This window comes from Artemia sp. Qi Xiang Cuo, chromosome 3 (assembly GCF_049724085.1).
Source record: "Artemia sp. Qi Xiang Cuo chromosome 3, ASM4972408v1, whole genome shotgun sequence".
NCBI lineage: Eukaryota > Metazoa > Arthropoda > Branchiopoda > Anostraca > Artemiidae > Artemia > Artemia sp. Qi Xiang Cuo.
In genome coordinates this window covers 57,842,413-57,865,992 of record NC_142796.1, presented here as the reverse complement: position 1 = coordinate 57,865,992, position 23,580 = coordinate 57,842,413, and the positions used below count along the sequence as shown (strand labels likewise).

The window sequence follows — 23,580 nt, the reverse complement described above, 5'->3', positions numbered from 1 at the left end:
CTAAGACTACTTGCAAATTAGAGTATTTGAGACTGCCACTGCAGGTACCTGTGACAGCTACTTAAACTAAATCAAATTTTGAAATCAATCAAAGGACTCTGTGCGTGTCTTGGTGCTTGGAAGGACGTATCTGCAATATCTCAGGAACTGCTAACGGTGTTAAATTGACATTTTCAAAGAATATTGAGATGGATGTTGCACTTAAAGACGCTATATGCATACCGGTTGTTGATTGGCGTAGCTGCAGTACCTCAGGAACGAATAAGATCATTAAATTGAAAGTTTCCGAAAATGTTGACAGAGATTTTATTTGAAAGACGTCCTTTGCACACCGTACCGAGGAAAAGTGCATGCCAAAGTCAAAGATAGGAGTTAAACAAGTCAGAAAGAAAAAGATCTGAGGGATGCCTCTGATATATACATCTTCTCTTATTCTGTTTTCAATTATTTGTAATATTTTGAAAGTTCTCCCAGGATGATTCTTTTGAGCATATTATGTATGTTTGCTGTTGAATCAGATTCTTAGTTCGGGAACTGTTTGAAACCGTGATTTCAAATTAAAAAATTAAAGCAGTAATAAAATTCAGTAAAATCAAAAACAAACCCTCAGATCATCTTGCCTGAGTCAAAAATTTAAATTTAAATCTGATATTTATAATTCTTCTTATGAGTAATTACAAAAATAGACAACTTCTTGGACCACACTACCTTTCAATTGAAAAAAACTAAAATATTGTTAAATGAGTACAATGGTTATTCAATAAGACAGTGAAAAAATAACAAAAAAGTCTTTTTCGTACTAATGATAGTAAAAACCGTACTTTATTTTTAGTCTAAAAGAAAGTTCTTTGTTATTTTTCCAGTGTAAAATTGAAACATTATGTCTCTTTTTCCATTTCTTTTCAATTGTAAAAAATAGGCGTGCATAGAGAATTTAATTATCATATCTATAGTTTAATTTGAGCATAGGGGCACACTTTAGAACAAGGGGTTTGGTGGCACACTTTTGGCCATAGGGCTCGGTGGCACACTTTTGCTGCAGCTGGTTTGAACGTGGTTGTTACGATAATCAATTGTGCAGATTCCGAATATCAAGATGCTGTAATAGTTCACATCTTTGTAGAACACGTCTCTTTCCGTCTGTAAACCAAAAAAAAAAAAAAAAAATATATCCAACAGCAACATGGTGTTATTCTTATTTTTATGTACACTGGACTAGTAATAAAGGAAAATAGTCTAAAGTTGGCATTTTCTTTTGTGAGAAAACTTTTTGTGTGGAAAGTTTTATTATAATTAATTTCTGTCCGTTTTTAATTGATGTGTTTTCTTATTGATTAATAAAAGGTAAATTCGTATAGTTTTTATGATTTTTCTCCTTAAGGATAACGATTTTGGCTTGCTATATATATATATATATATATATATATATATATATATATATATATATATATATATATATATATATATATATATATATATATATATATATATATATATATATATATATATATATATATATATATATATATATATATATATATATATATATATATATATATATATATATATATATATATATATATATATATATACACACACACACACACACACACACACACACACACACACACACACACACACACACACACACACACACACACACACACACACACATATATATATATATATATATATATATATATATATATATATATATATATATATATATATATATATATATATATATATATATATATATATATATATATATATATATATATATATATATATATATATATATATATACATAAATATATATACATTGAACACAATTTTGCGGCAAATTTTAACAATAGTTGTGCCACAGAACTTTGGATGTATGGGTACTTGAAATTTTATTCACATAAATTGATTGAAAATCGGCTGACTCTTTGGGCTTTTGTGATTAAGCTCAGTATTTTCTTGCCAATAAATTGTATGGAAATGAAGGAACAGCATTATGCTTATATGATTAATGACTGTCAGCGCGATACTGGTCAGTAATCCGTTTTCGCTCCCAATCAGTTTCTGATTCTATCTTGACCAAAGAAGCAACAATATTGAAAACTTGGTACTTATACAATATTGAAAACCGGGCACTTCGGATCGAAGGAGTTGTCGTAGAAACTTCGAAAAGGGCGCATTCGATTGGAAATTGGAATTGCTTGGGTCCTTTTTATTAGTCGAAAGTGATTGGAAGGCAACTAACACCCGCTTCCACGTCCACCATTTTCCCAAACACATCCAATCAAAATTTTGATATAGCTATTTTGTTCAGCGTAGTTGATTTCTGGATAGAAAATATTTCTGAAGTGGTCACTCCCCCAAAACCCTCAGGGTGAGGGTTTTAAGTTATGCCCTGGGGGCATATAACAACAATGTTGGCACAATTAATTATTTATTATTTTTCCCTTTAGACCAGGGCACTTCGTATCGAAGAAATTGTCGTAGAAACTTTGAAAAGGGCTCATTCAATTGTAAATTGGAGTGGCTTGTGCCCTTTTTAATATTCGAAAGTGATTGGTGAAGAACATAATTTACACTTCACTGAAAAAAAAGAAATGAGTGTGCATTGTCAGTTTAATATACATATACTGATATTTAGTAATCAAAATGTTAATATTATTTGATTTATTAAAGTTATAAAAGTAAAACCATTTATATTTTTTTCAGTAAAGCGCAAATTATGTTTTGGCCTTGGGAAGGCATGGGGGTTTTGAGCCCAACTTATGTTAATTTCTGCTCGTTTTGAGTTTGACTCGTCGTTTTGGGTTTCATTTATTTACCGATGCTGATTTGTGGTAGTTTCAAGCTTGGTAGGTTATTTGATTTTATTTTTGCTCATTTTTTGTTTAATGGAGTTCTTTGCTTTTCTTTGAAAAACTTATTTTATGGAAAAAGTTTTTTTAATTAAACAAGATAAATGACCATTCCGTTGATCATTTCCTATGACTATTTCGCAAAAACGAAATTTTCAGCATCAAGAATATATCAGAATGTTCAAAATTATTAGGAGAATTTTTAAGTTCAGTAAAAAATAGAGTTGCTGTAATATAAATTGGAGAAGAAAGTAAATAAGCACTAGAAACTCGTGAAACCACCAAAAACTGCTTATTTTTAGGATTCAAAATATTTGTAGTGTGTTATTATTCGTTTTCAATGTTGGACCTTTAGAAAATAACTGTGCAATGATGTATTTATAGATCAATTTCGGTATTATAGTTAGAAATTGCATTGTTCTACGCGGTTGCTAGCCGTAGTTCCCCAGTATTTCGAACCAACACCATTAATTACTCTAGAAAACCACCCTCAAATCCACGGCAGCAGATTTGTACCATTTCTTGAAAGATACAGTCATTTGAATCACAAAGATGCTCATGTAAAATATGCTCCTAACGCGGACTAATTTTCCGACAATATTCCAGAAAGTGCTTTTGTCTTAGATTTTGTTTACCTTGACAAAAATTAAAGCTCGCTTCTATTTATGCACCACTCCCTTTTCCACGCTTTTTCTCCACCCCTTCCCCTCTCCCTCTCTCTCTCGCTCTGTCTCTCTCTCTCTGTCTCTGTCTCTCTCTGTCTCTCTGTCTCTTTCTCTCTCTCTCTCTCTCTCTCTCTCTCTCTCTCTCTCTCTCTCTCTCTCTCTCTCTCTCTCTCTCTCTCTCTCTCTCTCTCTCTCTCTCTCTCTCTCTTTGCTCACTCTTTTACCGTCAGTGATGCTCAAGCCCTGATTACCACTACCTAACACAAGTAAAGTTTCACTAAGAAGCTGTTTTTCGACCCATCTAAAAATATAAAAGAAAATGTCTCTTTCCTTCTGTTTCAATTCTATTCTCCTCTCTTTTGAGGGTGGTTTCTGAAATTTAAGCGTCCATTATGTATACTCTTGGATCATCAAAATAATAAATATTTTAAAACTATTTGTTTTGTGAGCTCCATTTTCACAGTTGGTAAGACCAAAGACCCCTCAACAAATTAGTATTTATATCAGCATAGACTGAAGTTATGAGAGTGTCAATATAGCCCTTAAATACCTAAACCTTGGTGATTGTTAGGAAAGTGATCCAAATGAAAGTGCTATGCAAAGTTGGATGGATGCGGAGTGTTTGTTCGTTTGCTGGGTGAAGGTAAATAAACGCTGCGTCTATTTGTAATATTAGTACTTTATCTAAGACAAAAAAGAACCGTATCCTTATTAGTTTCTATAAGAATGTTCTTGAATATCTTGACAAAGCATATAAAAGTCCCTTCTTTGACCATTTCAGTTGATATATGCTATAAATGAATTTCCTTTCAAATATATTTAATTTACAAAAATAAAAAGAACAGACACCAATATCACTTACAAAATATCACAGAAAAATTCATAATAAATACAACCATGAACGCACGCACACATTTTTGCCCAAATGAACAACCCAAAAAAAGATATTCCGGGAGAGGGGAAGTAAATATTGAAGAAGGTATTTTTGCGAGAAAATATCATTTGTTTTTTTAATGTCACAACACTTTACAATTTTTTGTTTCTGTATATGTATGGTTGTTTGGGAGGGGTGGAATGTCCAGTTAAGCTTTGAAATCCCACCCACAAGCAGCTGTAAGTTCCGGTAATTGCAAGACACACTGTAGGGATTTTCAAAAACTTAAACAGCCTTTTTTTTTAACAGTGACAGAATTTTGTTCAGAATTTCTTTTTGATGGCGCTTCGACGCCGCGGAAAAATGTCTTGAATAGTATTAGATAGTATATCTAATAGATGGTATTTGATGTTGATAGTGATGTAATGAATATGTTAATGACCAGGGGAAAGAAAGTATAGAAAATTAAGCTTGTTTATATTGTTTTGTTGTTTTTTAGGGGAGGAAGGGGCAGAATATTCTTATATATGTTTTTTTCTGTTATGAATTTATGAGGCTGTGTTCTATAGAAATGTTTGTCGTGTAATAAATTATAATTGCTGCTACTAATAAATAGCCTATTGGACGAAAATTCAATATCAATTGTTGAAACACAAGCATCGATATGATTATTCAGATTGTTTCATATTTTGTCTTGAAAGTCAGAAAATATAGCGGGATTTGCCGAGAATAGTTGCTGTTGTATAGTTTCATTATTAAAAAGCTTAATCAGTCTTAAATAAACTATCGATATTATCATTGCAAAAATTATATCTAGATACAACCACTAGATGGGACTCACTATTGCAAGTTTTTCTTATGCTACAGGACGTCGAAAATCAAGTTATAAGTGCATTAGGACTAATCACTAAAGCTGAGCTCCTACTCATAGACAATGAGTGATTTTATTTTTCTTAAACAGGGTAAAAGTGATTGAAATTTTCGAGGTTCTTGTTCTCTTCTGAATGTTATACTCCCTTCTCAAGAATCATGCGTTTATTTTGAACCTCCATCAAGATTACAAAGATTGTGCTGGGGAGTTCGTATTGCTTAAGCCCTCAAAAAGGCTCTGCTGACGATAATGCACCCGTTGGCTTCAAACATTGATTCAGATTGATCCCAACAACGGTACAACAGGTCTTGATGTATATTAAAAAAAAAAAAAAAATATCGTGGAAATCTTTCTCCAGTTGGAGATTAAGAGGGGGGCTGCTATTTTACTTCACATTGGGTCGGGAAACATCAAGAGCTACAAAATCGTTAATTTTAAGTTAAAATGTTAAAACTTAAATTTTGTTTCTCAAAAAATTATAATTAAGGGTATGTGACCACACGCTAAGGTCCTAAGCACTTAGTAGCTTCAAGTGGTCTGGAATCTCTAAAGAACGGAGATCAGACCCAATATTGACTCAGAGCCAAGAAAGCAGAGTTAAAGACACAAAACACAAAACTGCAAGGTGGTAGGCTCAGAGGCATTTGTACAAACCCAAGTGTTTTGCCACTTTTGTTGGATTTTCTACCTTGAATTTCTAGATATTTTTGTAAAAAAAAAAAAAAAAAAAAAAAAAAAAAAAAAAAATCAGTTACCCACTTAGCATTAGTTTTTTGTTTATTTTTTTGTGGTAAAAGGATGGCGTTTAAGGTGTTCAAAAAAAAAGAACACCATACCCGCCGTAGCCATTTCAAATTAAAAATCAACTAGATATGTTTGACAAATAGATTGGTTAGAGAAATATGAAGGCACGATTTGTATGCTAACGCTCTTAGCAATCTTATCTAATCTAATGGTTTCTGAACAAGCGGCCTTTGGGTATTTTTGTTTGGAAATGACAACTTTGATGAAATCCAAACAATTAAACATACATGTGAAACTCTTAACTCGTTATGATACCATAGCCACTTGTACTTAAATTTGTAGAAGTTCTTCTTCAGTAATTGGTAAATGACCTCCTTTTTCAAGCACTTCATTGATATTGTAATCAAACATCTCAAAATCTAGACGGAATCTCTTAAAAACTCGTAGAATCAGATCTCTTGGAAGCAAAGAATAATATTCTATTTGCAAGTCCTTGTGGTGCTCGTTTTGCGCCTTTTTATTGCTGTTGACAAAAGGTATTGGGACACGAGAATCCAAACCAGTTTTCTTCCACACATACTAAAATAAGAAGTTTTATTATATGTGAAGAAATCATAAAATTTCATATTAAAAAAACATAAAACATCAAAGCTCCACCTGACTTTTCTTCAAAAGAAGTCCAACTCTCTTTTTAAGTAGTAATCTAGGAAGGGTTAGGGGTAGTTGTCTCTTCGAAGAAAACAAACATTCAATAAGTAGCTTTAATAAAATTGTAAAGTGGTTCAATTAAGCACATTAGGTGTTATATACCGTACATAGATAAAGCTTAGACTCTTTGATATTCTTAAGTTGTACCTGAAGTAATTTTGCTTTTTGTTCTGAATATAAAACAAAATTAACATTTTCTACAGTTAAAGACTACGGCTGGTCATATCATTTGAAAATGAAAAATAAACCTGATCTATAATTACTACTTTTGCCAACAGACTTGAATAATACTTCCAAGGATGTATCAGAGTAAGGTTTTTGGGTTTGATTCATTCCAAAAAGTTAAAAAAGTGAAAATCGGTTGATGGATAAAAGTTACAAAATAACTCTTTGTCTTTTCTATGGCTTGCTTTAACTAAATCCTGATACAGTTTAACCCCTTCCTCCATTTCATGTACCAACCTAAGTAAAGACTCAATTACTGTGCCACAACAAACTTTTACTCTCTCTTACTTTCGCTATGCCTCTCTCTCTCTCTCTCTCTCTCTCTCTCTCTCTCTCTCTCTCTCTCTCTCTCTCTCTCTCTCTCTCTTGTTTCCCTGAAAAACCATACGTTATTAATTTCACTGCCAAGAGAACTGTGTAATTACTATATGGCAGAAAATTCAAATTTAAATATTATATTCGAAAATTGCAAGGGAGGGGAACGCAGACCTCCGGGTTTTTCCTTTCAGTTTACTATAGCATTTACTCCATGAGCCAGCCACAAGCCTAATTGATTAATTCATGAGCAAATGACTGAGAAAATATGCCTAAAAGATTATTTAATTACTTTATGATTGATGTACCGTTGATCTGGTGTTGACGTTTTCAGGAAATTTATTTGTTAGCTTTAGGTTTTTAGCTAGGAGTATTTCAGTATGGAGTGGTTAATTAGGCTTCAAAAATTATTCATAATTGTATTTAGTGGGATATATTTTATTCCCTTTTATCTTTTTTGTTTTTAGTTGATTCAGTATTCAGTTTTTTGCTTTGATTAATCGTTATCTTTTTTTATTTACTGTCCTATTAGTATTCATATTGTAATATTACATCTCTAGTACTCTATTAGTATTTCACTTTTTTGTTGCGTTAGAATTGGCAATTAGAAGTAATTTCCAGCTATATGGGTTGTTAGCCCATAATAAACAAATTACAAAGACGAAACGCTAGTAAAATAAGGATAAGGCAATTATTGTTAACAGCTTTTGCTTTAACGTCTGAAAAAGAAAAAAAAACATTCAAAGAAAACTCAAATTAGTGTAAATTACTAAAAATTCACTAAAACTGTCATAAACTTTCACAGAGTATGTCTCATATGTGATTTTCATCCGCACTTACGACGTTTAGACCACCATTGAGTTAATTAACTTACTACAGTTAACTAAAAGTAGTAATCGACGCTGTTTTCCAGGGAAAGGTCTCCAGAAGGGTTGTAAAATTAGACAAAGAAAGACAAAAGAAGGATTTTAAATTAATAAAACATGAATTTTCAGGTTTAAATCTTGAAAATGCAACCATGATACAGCTATACTAGGTTGAATATATTTTGTGCTCGTGTTTGCTCTCTATGAATCAAACTGTCACTGGCAACGATGGCTGGATATTTCCTGCTGCTATTTTCTGCTACATTGCAAGGTGGCATTTCATTCACTCCATTTAGCTCTCAAATAGCTGTTGTACATTTTGGTATCTAACAGCGGTTAGACTTCCAGCAGATTATTTTCATCTTTTTAAGCCTGATGCACCTATATCCATATAGATTGAGGGGTTCTCTCTTCTCCTTTAACCAGTGTTGCCACCCTGGTCTGGAAGAATTTACTAAATCTGTGAGAAAAAATTTACTAAATCGCATCATTTTTCTTTTTTCCTCTTTTCTCTGGCTTTTCCTCTTTTTTTTGTTGTCCTTCAAATAAACCTACTGCTGTCACTTGACACTCGAATTTTTTTTTTTTTTTTAATTAAAACTACTGATGTCGCTGCATAGACTATCAATTCGTTGGAGTTGGGGGAAGTGGAATATTTCTTTTCCCTAAAAATCGTGGAGCTACCTCTGATTGTTTGAGGGTAGGAGTGGGCTTGCGCAGAACAAAAGTAATATCCACCTTGAGGGGTTTCTTTTTTATGACTCCTTCATAAGTCTGTTACTAGACTATTTCCGTTCCATAGGGGTCGGCCACAACAGTCGGAGAAAGAGAAACAACAATCTGCTGTGAATTTTCACCGGTCGGTAAACTGCTGTCCTGTTTCTTCAAATCAGTTCTTGCAGACTTGACCGAGTCGAACAACATTTGTCTGTTTTCGCCTGCAAGAAGTGAATTCAAAAGGGCAACAGTTGCCTTATGACTCCTACAGTATCTTACTGGGAGAAAATATTTTACTGGAAACGGATTGCGAGTGATACACCGCCTAGTAAGCCTTGTCTGTACTTGACGGCTTTTTCTTGCCATCTCCTTACGGGATGCTGTCCTGGCACCGGTGAAACAATCAAGAACAACGAATGAATCAATCCTTCTGTTGCTTTGTGCAGCTCCGTATATTACACAGTAATTTACTGTCTGAGTAGACATCAGTTTACTGCTATTGGTAGTTTTTGGTGCCCGACAAACAAGAGACTGCTGTCAAGACAAAACTTCATATGAATCTAGCATTGTTTTGAGCCAAACAATTCTTTTTCCCGCTAAATTTACAAAGAAATGTACTAAATTAAAAAAAAAATCAAAAAATTTACTAAACTTGACCTCGATTTATTAAATTTACTAACTCAGATCCGTTTTTACTAAATTTAGTAAAATTTTATTAATTGTGGCAACCATGCCTTTAACTATTATAGATCCTGGAGTACCACTAGTTTGGCCTGATGTGGTACACTTCCGCCTTACTCTGCCACTTCACGCCTTGCATGACACTGTGCATACCTAGCATGGAACACTTCATCCGTGCGTAGCAGACGCCATTTTATGTTTAAACATTTCAAAGTGGACAATCCCTCGGCAAGATGCATCAATTGTAGAAGTCTGAAAAGCTTCTTGAGGTGTACTTTTTTTTAAATACATGTCCGTTCAAGATTCAAATATGACATCATTATCCTAACAACTATAATCACTTCAAAATATAATTACTTGAAATTGACTTTTTACACATGTTTTGATTTTCTGCGGCTGAGTTTTAGTCACATTCGTTAAAGTTCTTTGAACTTTGACATTGCAACAGCTTTGAAGTAAGCCTCACTATTCACTAAACATGCTCCCTTTTGACAAAATTTGCCGTTTGTAATTGTCTGACGTTTGACGTATGGCGGTCACTAAACGAAGCAATAAAAAGCAAATAAAATGATCATACAATTTAAAAGGCGGTTTTATTTCCAGATTTTCTTATGGTTTAGATCCGCCACTTTTTATTTCGTTATTTTGCACGTAATTCTTTTTAAGGCACAAATAATATAATAAAAAAGAAACAGCTGGATATTGTGTTGACTTTCTAACAAGGAAGAGGATATTTATCTCGTCAAAACCGCGAGGCGGTATTTTTTTTTGAGGGGGGAGGGGGTAGGGCACAGGAAGAATAACTTTTTTACTAGTTCATAACTAAAATCTGTGTATTCGAGTGAAATTTATTAGCACGGACTTCCAAGAGGGGGAGGAAACAACTCTTACCCCGAGACTACCTCCTCTTCGGGAATAGTTTTAAGCGGATGGTGTTTTTAATGATGGTCGTAGCTGTGGCTGTTATTTTGGCTAATCATAACTACGGCTAAATAGTCTGAGAAAACAAAATCGTGGATATCTTTTAATTGAGCTGACTCCCCTAAAAATAACATTGAATCAAAATAAAAACCCCACCAATGGAATCACCATGGTCAAAAACCCCACGTAGGAGAAATACAGTTCCCCATATTGAACAACAAGGTAAATCATTTTTCGCATGGAAAGCACTGACTAGTAGTAACCTAGGTGCTGATTTGAACCGTGCTTGCGTAATTTGTCTTATCTCTAGCATGTACAAGAATATACACTACAGTTTCACGTGCACATTGCAAAAAAGCGAGCAAATCTTTTATACCTATAAAGTGGTGAAACATGTTTTGAGAGTATAGTCGAGATTGTATAACACAACCAGAGTGGTTTTTGCTATATATTTCAAACTTACATGGAATTTCACAAGAATATGCAGTACAGTTTCACGTGGACATTTTAAAAAGCTGGCAAACCTTTTATACATTGTAAGAAGCTGGCAAACCTATAAAGTGGTCAAACATGTTTTGAGAGTATAATTGTTTTTTTTTTATCGAAAACTAGAAAATGTCAAATAGCGTATTTAGGAATGATTTTGTAGGAAAAGCTGTCTATCACCCATGCATTATCCACTGTTCCATTTCTTTGAAGTATATGCTATCAGGAGTGGTTTCTGATTTTTTTTGGACAATTGCCTTTAGTCAAGATTAGTTTGTTAGGAATGTGTCCGCAGATAGCATTTGTGATTTGGATCGTATGAAGGTGGAGAAAAAAGGGTTTTAGCATTCGTGAATTGGACTATACGAACGATATTAATTGAATAATAGGGAAAAAAGAGCTAGATAGCATTTGCGAATTGGATCGTATGAAGGTGGAGAAAAAAAAGGGTTTAGCATTTGAGAATTGGACTATACGTAGGATATTAATTGAATTATAGTGAAAAACAGAGCTAGATAGCATTTGCGAATTGGATCGTATGAAGGTGGAGAAAAAAAAGGGTTTAGCATTTGCGAATTGGACTATACGAACGATATTAATTGAATAATAGAAAAAAAACAGAGCTAGATAGCATTTGCGAATTGGATCGTATGAAGGTGGAGATAAAAGGGTATAAAATTTGCGAATTGGTGATTATCAGTTAAGGTAACCCCTTGGGGTTGTTAACTCATAGCGTGTTTATTATAAATTTGGAACAATGTCAATCTATGGAAATGGATTAACGATAATAAAATGGTCTTATGACTTGACCTAGCTTTACTTCTTCGATGTGTTCTGTATAATACACAAGTTGCGTTTGAACAGTGTTTTCAATTTAAAATAGAGTTTAACGTTATAGCATACTAAAACGTTGATACTAAGAGAGATGTAGATTGCAATAGAAGAATTTTAATAATGGATATCTTTACTTCTTCGATGTGTTCTGTATAATACACAAGTGGCGTTTGAACAGTGTTGTCAGTTTAAAATAGAGTTTAACGTTATAGTAAACTAAAAAGTTGACGCTAAGAGAGATGTAGATGGCAAGAAAAGAATTTTAATAATGGATAGCTTTACTTCTTCGATGTGTTCTGTATAATACATAAGTGGCGTTTGAACAGTGTTGTCAGTTTAAAATAGAGTTTGACTTTATACTATACTAAAAAGTTAATTCTAAGAGAGATGTAGATGGCAAGAAAAGAATTTTAATACTGGATAGCTTTACTTCTTCGATGTGTTCTGTGGAGATGGGGGGATGAACATTTTAGTAGTTCATCATAGGAAGGCAGTGTAGTCTGGGAAAAGGATACTTAGTTTAAGGTATCACGTCATAAACAAATAAGTAGAACAACAGGGAAATATTTATACAAGACAGAATACAAGAAATACAAGAAATTTTTATACAACGTTCCACTGTCTTGTATAAAAATGTCCTTGTTGTTCTACTTATTTGTTTATGATGGAAAGGCAGTGTGGTCTTCGTCGCTATTTCGGTATCAGGTCGAAAATGGTAAAACTTAACTTTAAAGTTTTTTGAACATTTTAGTTGTTCATCATAGAAAGGCAGTGTAGTCTGGGAAAAGGATACCTAGTTTAAGGTATCAGGTCGAAAATGGTAAAACTTAACTTTAAAGTTTTTTGAACATTTTAGTTGTTCATCATAGAAAGGCAGTGTAGTCTGGGAAAAGGATACCTAGTTTAAGCTATCAGGTCGAAAATGGTAAAAATTAACTTTTAAGTTTTTTGAACATTTTACTTGTTCATCATAGAAAGACAGTGTAGTCTGGGGAAAGGATAAAAAGGATACCTAGTTTAAGGTATCAGGTCGAAAATGGTAAAACTTAGTGTAGTCTGGGAAATTTTTTTTTAACTAGGAATGTCTGAAAAGTGTTTTGTTGGGAGATGAGGCGATGGCAGCCAGCTGTCATAGAGTAGTTATAGGGTGATAGTTTGGGGGCGTATTGCTTACAAAAAACCCGACTGGATGACTTGGAAATAAAAATTTTAACGAGAAATGGCTGAAAAGTGTTTTGGGGGAGAGATGGGTTGATGGCAGAAAGATGTCTTAGCGTAGTTATAGTATGATAGTGGGGGGGGGGAATTGCTTGCAAAAAAACCCGAATGAATGAGTTAAAATAAAATTTTTAACTAGAAATGGCTGAAAAGTGTTTTTTTTTTGGGGGGGGGGGGTGATGACAGAGGGGTGTCTTAGCTTAGTTATAGTTTGATAGTTGGAGGCGAATTGCTAGCCTAAAATCTGAGCTAATAAGGGTTTTTGGCCGTAAACTCTAGTTTTTTGCAAGAAAATTGTGGAAAATACAATTCTCTGGTTCAAATGTGAAACTTAAGTCTATTTTTGGATCGAAAAATAAAACTATTTCCGTAAAATCTAAGCTAATAAGGGTTTTTGACCGTAAACTCTAGTTTTTTGTAAGAAAATTATGGAAAATACAATTCTCTAGTTCAAATGTGAAACTTAAGTCCAGTTTTGGATATTCATAATGATGAGGACTGATGGTTCTAATTCAATATTTTTTCATAAAAACAAACAATTTTTTTTTAACTTCGAATTTATTCAACTTTTTTTTTTTTTATACGTATCGTAAAATAACAAAATATGCTTACGGCTCTAACAATTGTACTCTAAGATTGCTCAGAGACACGATGTGGCTTTCCCGATGGTATTCTATGTCCGGTTATCGACACTACCGAGTCTATTGCATGTATTAAATCAGTATTTTTACGCAGTGGAAAGATAAACGAATAAGTCATATCTTTAAAAAAAGTGAAGAGGGAGCATTTTAATAAAGTGTGTTCACATGACAATGTTATTTTAGCATTGAATGCGGACAATGAGAAGTGTTTAAACTATGAAACAAGTACAAGTGGTAGCACTATTGGAAATGTATGCATGCATTGTCATAACAGTAAGGAATCAAAATTCTTTGGAATACCGAAAAAATTCAACTCTTATGTTGGTGGTTATGCGAGATTGAGATCTCCAGAGATGTTTGCACTCAAAGAGAAGGCCAACATAAAAATAATCGTTGATGATAGAGGACAACTCCCTGCTACTGTTGCAGGTAACATATTACCTACTGATCCATCCAATCGTCAGCTTTCGGGTATTAGCATTCAACGGAAGGTCAATAAAAGAAAGGCCCACTCTTCTGCTAATATCGTAAACCATATCTTGTCTACGTTCCAAAACTGTTACCTGTGCAAAAATAATGTAATAATAGACAGTGAAATTGCCGGAAAAATAAAAAGGGCATTGTCAGAAAATATCACTATGGAATATAAAGATGAATCGATGAAAAACAAAGCACCAAAAAACGTTACTGCCATTGGTCAAACAGTCATTGAACAAAATAATACCAAAGGCGAAAAGTATATTGAGCCTTTCGATGACAAACCAGCAAAAACTGTGTATGACGCTAAATAGTATAATGATAATTCTACTGATTACGAACTAAGAGAAGACAATAGCAATAGTATCAAGAGAGAACACGGTGAACTAGTTTATGGAACAGATTCAAAATGTCCAAAGTTGATCATTGATATTAATAATGTATCATAATAAATTTTTGTATTAATATTCTACATGCATTACTTCATTAGAACTATATTATGCATTACATTGTTATGTGTGCATTGTTTTTAGAGTATGCTAGCATGTCAAACGTTTGTCTATTAAATGTCTATTAAAACATGAGAGATGTAAGAAAAGGAATTTGCATACATCTATTGTCAGACACATGGGATAACATTGACAAAATCTAAGTATCAGAATGAATAAATTCTTTATCAACATCTGTTGTTGGATATGTCATTATGAAAAAATTGTAAGTAAGTAAGTAAGTAACAAACTCTCTCTTGAATTCACCTCATTGATATACAATACAGAAATTTAAATCAGGAAATTATGAAAGACAAAATTGAACAAAATCTTTATTAACATTCATTATGGATTGAAGTCGCTTTCTAGACAGACAATACAGCAATTTCACAAAATCTAAGTATAAGAGTGATTAATTTCTATATCAACATCCATTTCTCGGATACATAGGAAAAAGTTGACAAAATCTAAGTGTTAGAGTGAATAAATTTTATTTATCAACATCTTTTGTCAGATACATCGAATAAAATTGACAGAATCTAAGTGTCAGAGTGAATAATTTTTTTATCAACATCCTTTGTCAGATACATCAAATAAAATTGACAAAATCGAAATTTCAGAATGAATAAATACTTAAACAATATATTTCATTTAGTTTTCCGCATAAAATTGACAAAAAGTAAGTATCAGAGTGGGTAAATTCTATATCAGCATTCATTTCTGGAACAATTAGGATAAAATATTAGATTAAATTGACAAAATCTAAGCATCAGCTTGATTAAATTGTCTATCAACATCCATTTCTCAGGCACATGGGATAATATTGACAAAATCTAGGTATCAGAATGAATAAATTCTTTATCAACATCCGTTGTTGGATATGTCATTATGAAAAAATTGTAAGTAAACAAGTAAGTAAGTAAGTAAGTAAGTAACAAAGTCTTTCTTGAATTCACCTCTTGGATACACAATACAGAAATTTAATTCAGGAAATTATGAAAAAAATAGAACAAATTCCTTATTAACATTCATTATCGATTGAAGTCGCTTCCTAGACAGACAATACAGCAATTTCACAAAATCTAAGTATAAGAGTGATTAAAATTCTATATCAACATCCATTTCTCGGATACACAGGAAAAAGTTAACAAAATCTAAGTGTTAGAGTGAATAAATTTTATTTATCAACATCTTTTGTCAGATACATCGGATAAAATTGACAGAATGTAAGTGTCAGAGTGAATAATTTTTTTATCAACATCCTTTGTCAGATACATCACATAAAATTGACAAATTTAAATTTCAGAATGAATAAATGCTTTAACAACATCCTTTATCGGATAAGTCAGAAAAAAATTGACAAAATCTAAGTATCAGAATGACTAAATTCTATATCAGCATCCTTTTCTCTTATACATAGGATAAAATATCGGAGAAAATTGAAAAAATCTAAGTATCAGATTGATTAGATTCTATATCAACATCCATTTCTCAGGAACATGGGAATAAAATTGACAAAATCTAAATATCAAATTGATTAAATTCTATATTAGCATTTCTTTCTCGGGTATATGGGATAAAATTGACAAAATCTAAGTATCAGAGTAAATAATTTATTTTTTATCAACATCTTTTATCAGTTACAACAACTATAATTAATAAAATCTAAATATCAGAGTGAATAAATGCTTTTTCAGCATCCTTTGTCGGGTATATTCAATAAAATATGCAAAGTCGACATAGCTTTATTTAATTTTTTAAGGTTAATTTAGACGAAGTTACGTGCGCGCACGTAACTTCGTCTAAATTAACCTTAAAAAATGAAATAAAGCTATGTCGACTTTGCATATTTTATTCAACATATCCGACAAAGGATGCTGAAAAAGCATTTATTCACTCTGATATTTAGATTTTGTTAATTATAATTGTTGTAACTGATAAAAGATGTTGATAAAAAATAAATTATTCACTCTGATGCTTATATTTTGCCAATTTTATCCAATGTACCCGAGAAAGGGATGCTGATATAGAATTTAATCAATCTGATACATAGATTTTGTCAATTTTATTCCCATGTACCTGAGAAATAGATGTTGATAAAGAATTTAATCAATCTGATACTTAAATTTTGTCAATTTTATCCGATATTTTATCCTATGTATCCGAAAAAAGGATGTTGATATAGAATTTAGTCACTCTGATACTTAGATTTTGTCAATTTTATCCAACATATCCAATAAAGGATGTTGTTAAAGCATTTATTCATTCTGAAATTTAGATTTTGTCAATTTTATTTGATGTATCTGACAAAGGATATTGACAAAAAAATTATTCCCTCTGACACTTAGATTCTGTCAATTTTATCCGATGTATCTGACAAAAAATGTTGATAAATAAAATTTATTCACTCTAACACTTAGATTTTGTTAACGTGTTCCTATGTATCCGAGAAATGGATGTTGATATCGAATTTAATCACTCTTATACTTAGATTTTGTGAAATTGCTGTATTGTCTGTCTAGGAAGCGACTTCATCGATAATGAATTTTAATAAAGAATTTGTTCAATTTTTTTTCAGAATTTCCTTAATTAAATTTCTGTATTGTGTATCCAAGAAGTGAATTCAAGAAAGAGTTTGTTACTTACTTACTCACTTACAATTTTCTCATAATGACACAATGACATATCCAACAACGGATGTTGATGAAGAATTTATTCATTCTTATACCTAGATTTTGTCAATGTGATCCCAAGTACCTGAGAAATGGATGTTGATATAGAATTTAATCAATCTGATACTTACATTTTGTCAATTTTATCTGATATTTTATCCTATGCATCCGAAAAAAGAATGCTGATACAGAATTTAGTCACTCTGATACTTAGATTTTGTCAATTTTATCCGACATATCCGATAAAGGATGTTGTCAAAGCATTTATTCATTCTGAAATTTAGATTTTGTTAATTTTATTTGATTAATCAGACAAAGGATGTTGATAAAAAAAAATTATTCACTCTGACACTTAGATTCTGTCAATTTTATTCGATGTACCTGACAAAAGATGTTGCTAAATAAAATTTATCCACTCTAACACTTTTGTCAACTATTTCCTATGTATCCAAGAAATGGATGTTGATATAGAATTTAATCACTCTTATACTTAGATTTTGTGAAATTGCTGTATTGTCTGTCTAGGAAGCGACTTCAATCGATAATGAATGTTAATAAAGAATTTGTTCAATTTGTTTTCACTATTTCCTGATTTAAATTTCTGTATTGTTTATCCAAGAGGTGAATTCAAGAAAGAGTTTGTTACTTACTTACTCACTTACAATTTTTTTATAATGACATAATGAAATATCCAACAACGGATGTGGATAAAGAATTTATTCATTCTGATACCTAGATTTTGTCAATGTTATCCCATGTGTCTGACAATAGATGTATGCAAATTCCTTTTCTTACATCTCCGATGTTTTAATAGACGTTCTAAACGTTTGATATGCTAGCATTCTCTAAAAATAATGAACACATAACAATGTAATGCATAATATATTTTTAATGAAATAATGCTATGTAGAATATTAATACAAAAATATATTATGATACATTATTAATATCAATGATCAACTTTGGACATTTTGAATCTGTTCCATAAAATAGTTCACCATGTTCTCTCTTGATATTGTAGCTATTGTCTTCTCTTAGTTCGTAATCAGTAGAGTAATCATTATTTCATTTAGAGTAATACACATTTTTTACTTGTGTCTCATCAACAGGCTCAATATGCTTTTCGTCTTTGGTATTATTTGGTTCATTGACTGTTTGATCAAAGGCAGTAACGTTGGATGGTGCTTTGTTTTTCATTGATTCATCTTTATATTCCATAGTGACATTTTCTGCCTATGCCCTTTTAATTTTTCTGGCAATTTCACTGTCTATTATCTCATTATTTTTACACAGGTAACAGTTTCTGCGCGTAGACAAGATATGGTTTACGATATTAGTAGAAGAGTAGGAGTTTCTTTTATTGACCTTCCGTTGAATGCTATTACCCGAAAGCTGACGATTCGATGTATTAGTAGGTAATGTGTTACCTGCAACAGCATCAAGGAGTTGTCCTCTATCATCAACGATTATTTTTATGTTGCCATTCTCTTTGAGTTCAATCATCTTTTGAAATCTCAATCTCGCATAACCACCAACATAAGAGTTGAATTTTTTCGGTATTCCAAAGAAATTTAATTCCTTACTGTCATGACAATGCATGCATACATTTCCAATAGTGCTACCAATTGTACTTGTTTCATAGTTTTAATACTTCTCCTTTTCGGCATTCAATGCTACAATAACATTGTCATGTGAACACACTTTATTAAAATGCTCCATCTTCACTTTTTTTTAAAAAAGATATGACTTATGTGTTTATCGTTCCACTGCGTAAAAAATACTGATTTAATACATGTAATATACTAGGTAGTGTCGATAACTGGTCATAGAATACCAGTGGGAAAGCCATATCGCGTCTCTGAGCAATCATAGAGTACAATTGTTAGAGCTGTAAGCAAATTTTGTCATTTTAAGATACCTACAAAAAAAAATGTTGAATAATTTCGAGGCTTTAAAAAAATTGTTTGTTTTTATGAAAAATATATTGAATTAGAATCATCAGCCCTCATCATTATGATTATCCAAAACTGGACTTAAGTTTCACATTTGAACGAGAGAATTGTATTTTCCATAATTTTATTACAATAAACTAGAGTTTGCGGTCAAAAACGCTTATTAGCTCAGATTTTACGGATAATTTTTTATTTTTCGATCCAAAAATTGACTTAAGTTTCACATTTGAAACAGAGAATTGTATTTTCCTTAATTTTCTTACAAAAACTAGAGTTTACGGTCAAAAACCCTTAATAGCTCTGATTTAAAGGAAATAGTTTTAGTTTTCGATCTAAAAATAGACTTAAGTTTCACATTTGAACCAGAGAATTGTATTTTCCATAATTTTCTTACAAAAAACTAGAGTTTACGGTCAAAAACCCTTATTAGCTCAGATTTTACACGAATAGTTTATTTTTCGATTCATAACTGGACCTAAGTATCATATTTTAGCCAGAGAATTGCATTTTCCATAATTGTCTTACAAAAAACTAGAGTTTACGGTTAAAAAACCCTTATTAGCTCAGATTTTATAGAAATAGTTTCTTTTTCGATCCATAACTGGACTTAAGTTTCACCTATGAGCCAACAGATTGTATTTTCCATAATTTTCTTACAAAAAACTAGATTTTACGGTCAATAACCCTTATTAGTTTAGATTTTACGGAAATAGTTTTATTTTTCGATCCAAAAATCGACTTAAGTTTCACATTTGAACCAGAGAATTGTATTTTCCATTTTCTTACAAAAAAGTAGAGTTTACGGCCAAAAACACTTATTAGCTCAGATTTTACAGAAATAGTTTATTTTTCGATCCATAACTGGACTTAAGTTTCACCTATGAGCCAACGAATTGTATTTTCCATAATTTTCTTACAAAAAGCTAGAGTTTACGGTCAAAAACCCTTATTACCTCAGATTTTAGGCTAGCAATTTGCCCCCCACTATTACACCATAAATACGCTAAGACACCCCTCTGTCATCGCCCCATCCCCCCCAAAACGCTTTTCAGCCATTTCTAGTTACAAATTTTATTTCAACTCATTCATTCGGGTTTTTTCGCAAGCAATTCGCCCCCCCCCCCACTATCATACTATAACTACGCTAAGACATCCTTCTGCAATCAACCCGTCTCCCCCCCCCCAAAACACTTTTCAGCCATTTCTCGTTAAAAATTTTATTTCCAAGTCATCCTCTCGGGTTTTTCGTAAGCAATACGCCTCCAAACTATCACACTATAACTACTCTATGACAGCCGGCTGCCATCGCCTCATCTCCCAACAAAACACTTTTCAGACATTTCTAGTTAAAAATTTTTCCCAGACTACACTAAGTTATACCATTTTCGACCTGACACCTAAAACTAGGTATCATTTTTCCAGAAATAAACTTAAGTTTCCCATTTGAACGAGAGAATTGTATTTTCCATAATTTTCTTACAAAAATCTAGAGTTTACGGCCAAAAACCCTTATTAGCTCAGATTTTAGGCTAGCAATTCGCCCCCCCACTATCACACTATAACTATGCTAAGACACCCCTCTGTCATCGCCCCATCCCCCCTCCAAAAACACTTTTCAGCCATTTCTAGTTAAAAATTTTATTTCAACTCATTCATTCGGGTTTTTTCACAAGCAATTCGCCCCCCCCCCCACTATCATACTATAACTACGCTACGACATTCTTCTGCCATCAACCCATCTCTCCCCCAAAACATTTTTCAGCCATTTCTCGTTAAAATTTTTATTTCCAAGTCATCCACTCGGGTTTTTTGTAAGTAATACGCCCCCAAACTATCACACTATAACTACTTTATGACAGCCGGCTGCCATCGCCCCATCTCCCAACAAAACACTTTTCAGACATTTCTAGTTAAAAGTTTTTCCCAGACTACACTAAGTTTTACCATTTTCGACCTGATACCTCAAACTAGGTATCCTTTTTATCCTTTTCCCAGACTACATTAACTTTCTATGATGAACAAGTAAAATGTTCAAAAAACTTTAAAGTTAAGTTTTACCATTTTCGACCTAATACCTTAAACTAGGTATCCTTTTCCCAGAGTACACTGCCTTTCTATGATGAACAACTAAAATGTTCAAAAAACTTTAAAGTTAAGTTTTACCATTTTCAACCTGATACCTTAAACTAGGTATCCTTTTCCCAGACTACACTGCCTTTCTATGATGAACAACTAAAATGTTCAAAAAACTTTAAAGTTAAGCTTTACCATTTTCGACGTGATACCTTAAACTAAGTATCCTTTTCCCAGACTACATTGCCTTCCTATGATGAATAACTAAAATGTTCATCCCCCCATCTTCACAGAACACATCGAAGAATTAATGCTATCCATTATTAAAATTCTTTTCTTGTCATCTACATCTCTCTTAGTATGAACTTTTTAGTATACTATAACGTTTAACTCTATTTTAAATTGACAAAACTGTTCAAACACCACTTGGGTATTATACAGAACACATCGAAGAAGTAAAGCTAGGTCAAGTCATAAGACCATTTTATTATCGTTAATCCATTTCCATAGATTGATATTGTTCCAAATTTATAATAAATACGCTATGACTTAACAACCCCGAGGGGTTACCTTAACTGATAATCACCAATTCGCAAATGCTATACCCTTTTATCTCCACCTTCATACTATCCAATTCTCAAATGCTATCTAGCTCTTTTTTTCCCTATTATTCAATTAATATTGTTCGTATAGTCCAATTGACAAATGCTAAACCCTTTTTTTTCTCCACCTTAATACGATCCAATTCCCAAATGCTATCTAGCTCTGTTTTTTCCCTAATATTCAATTAATATCCTTCGTATAGTTCAATTCGCAAATGCTAAACCCTTTTTTTTATCCACCTTCATACGATCATATTCGCAAATGCTATCTAGCTCTGTTTTTCCCTATTATTCAATTAATATCGTTCGTATAGTTCAATTCGCAAATGCTAAACCCTTTTTTTTCTCCACCTTCATACGATCCAATTCACAAATTCTATCTGCCGACACATTCCTAAAATACTAATCTTGAATAAAGGCAATTGTCCAAAAAAAATCAGAAACCACTCTTAATAGCACATACTTCAAAGAAATGGAACAGTGGATAATGCATGGGTGATAGACAGCTTTTCCTAAAAAATCATTCCTAAATACACAATTTGACATATTCTAGTTTTCGATTTAAAAAAAAACAAACAATTATACTCTCAAAACATGTTTGACCACTTTATAGGTTTGCCAGCTTTTTACAATGTGCACGTGAAACTGTGTTGCACATTCTTTTGTAATTCCATGTATGGTTGAAATATATAGAAATAACCAGTCTGATTGCATTATATAACCTTAATTATACTCTCAAAACGTGTTTGAACACTTTATAGGTTTGCCAGCTTTTTAAAAGGTGCACGTGAAATTGTAGTGTATATTGCATATAACACGAATTTTCGTAAATTAAATCAACTGCACAGCTAAAATACCTATTCTCGAAAATATCCAAACTTCCGCATTTTCTTAGGTGAGAGCTTGAATCCTCTGCGACATCGTCGTTTGATGTGCTGAATTTGAAGACATTATTTTCATAAGGATCACTTGCCCACTTGAGAGCGTTTTCCCTCTTTTACAAAAATCAGGCAAATATTCTCAAGTTCGTAGCTTCTGATGATCAACTTTAAACTTGATGCAATTTCTATATTTGGAGTCATCACAAAGACCAGATTTTATTGATGTCATGACGCATATTTTTAAAGTTTCGGCTGCTATTAGCCCAGGTCGCTCCTCCCTTACAGTTCGTTACCACGAGCTGTTTCAATCTGAACTTTCTTGGGTTTCTTTAGATCTACAGGCTAATTCAGGACTTTTCTGCTCCTAATCCTGTTTTGTTGCATCGGTTTTGTGTTTTCGGTAAAGCACTAGTTTTACAGAATTCTCCAAAACATAGGGATATGTCACGAGTAAGATTATTTGAACCAGCATTGCAGGTATATGTTGCATAAACTCCGGTGTAACATTTTTTTAAGTTTTAACTTTGCTCTTTACATTCATCAGAATAACTTTGTCTTTTTAAAGCCTTTTACTAAGAAGGTGGGGTTCACCATTTTAGCTTCTGCCAAAATTTAATATTCTACAAAAACGTATCTGTAGATTCTTAAGAGTCCTTAAAGTAATTAATTTAAAAAAACAAAGTTTTTGCGAGGGAAGTAAAGAGTAAAGTTGAAACTTAAAACGGACAAAAATTATTACTTCACAGCCTATCTAACATATATCAATAAAACTAGTGCAACTAAACCAACTAATTATGTTTGCCTATGCTTT

The 23,580-nt window shown here is 32.5% G+C and overlaps 1 protein-coding gene across 2 annotated transcripts in view; it reads right to left on the bottom strand.

Moving 5' to 3' along the window:
- Positions 1-1,033: 1,033 nt before the first annotated feature.
- The window catches only part of LOC148954332 (uncharacterized), a 149,189-nt gene continuing 126,642 nt past the window's right edge, over positions 1,034-23,580 (bottom strand). Inside the window, exons 5-6 of one of the 2 annotated variants that reach the window (XM_089087035.1) lie at positions 6,300-6,591; positions 1,034-1,140 (exon numbers count right to left, since the gene is read on the bottom strand). In XM_089087035.1, the coding sequence (XP_088943161.1) occupies positions 6,343-6,591 (249 nt within the window). In that variant the 3' untranslated portion in view covers positions 1,034-1,140; positions 6,300-6,342. Of the gene's footprint in view, positions 1,141-6,032; positions 6,592-23,580 lie in introns of those variants that run through there. The other variant, XM_089087034.1, reaches the window with a different exon arrangement.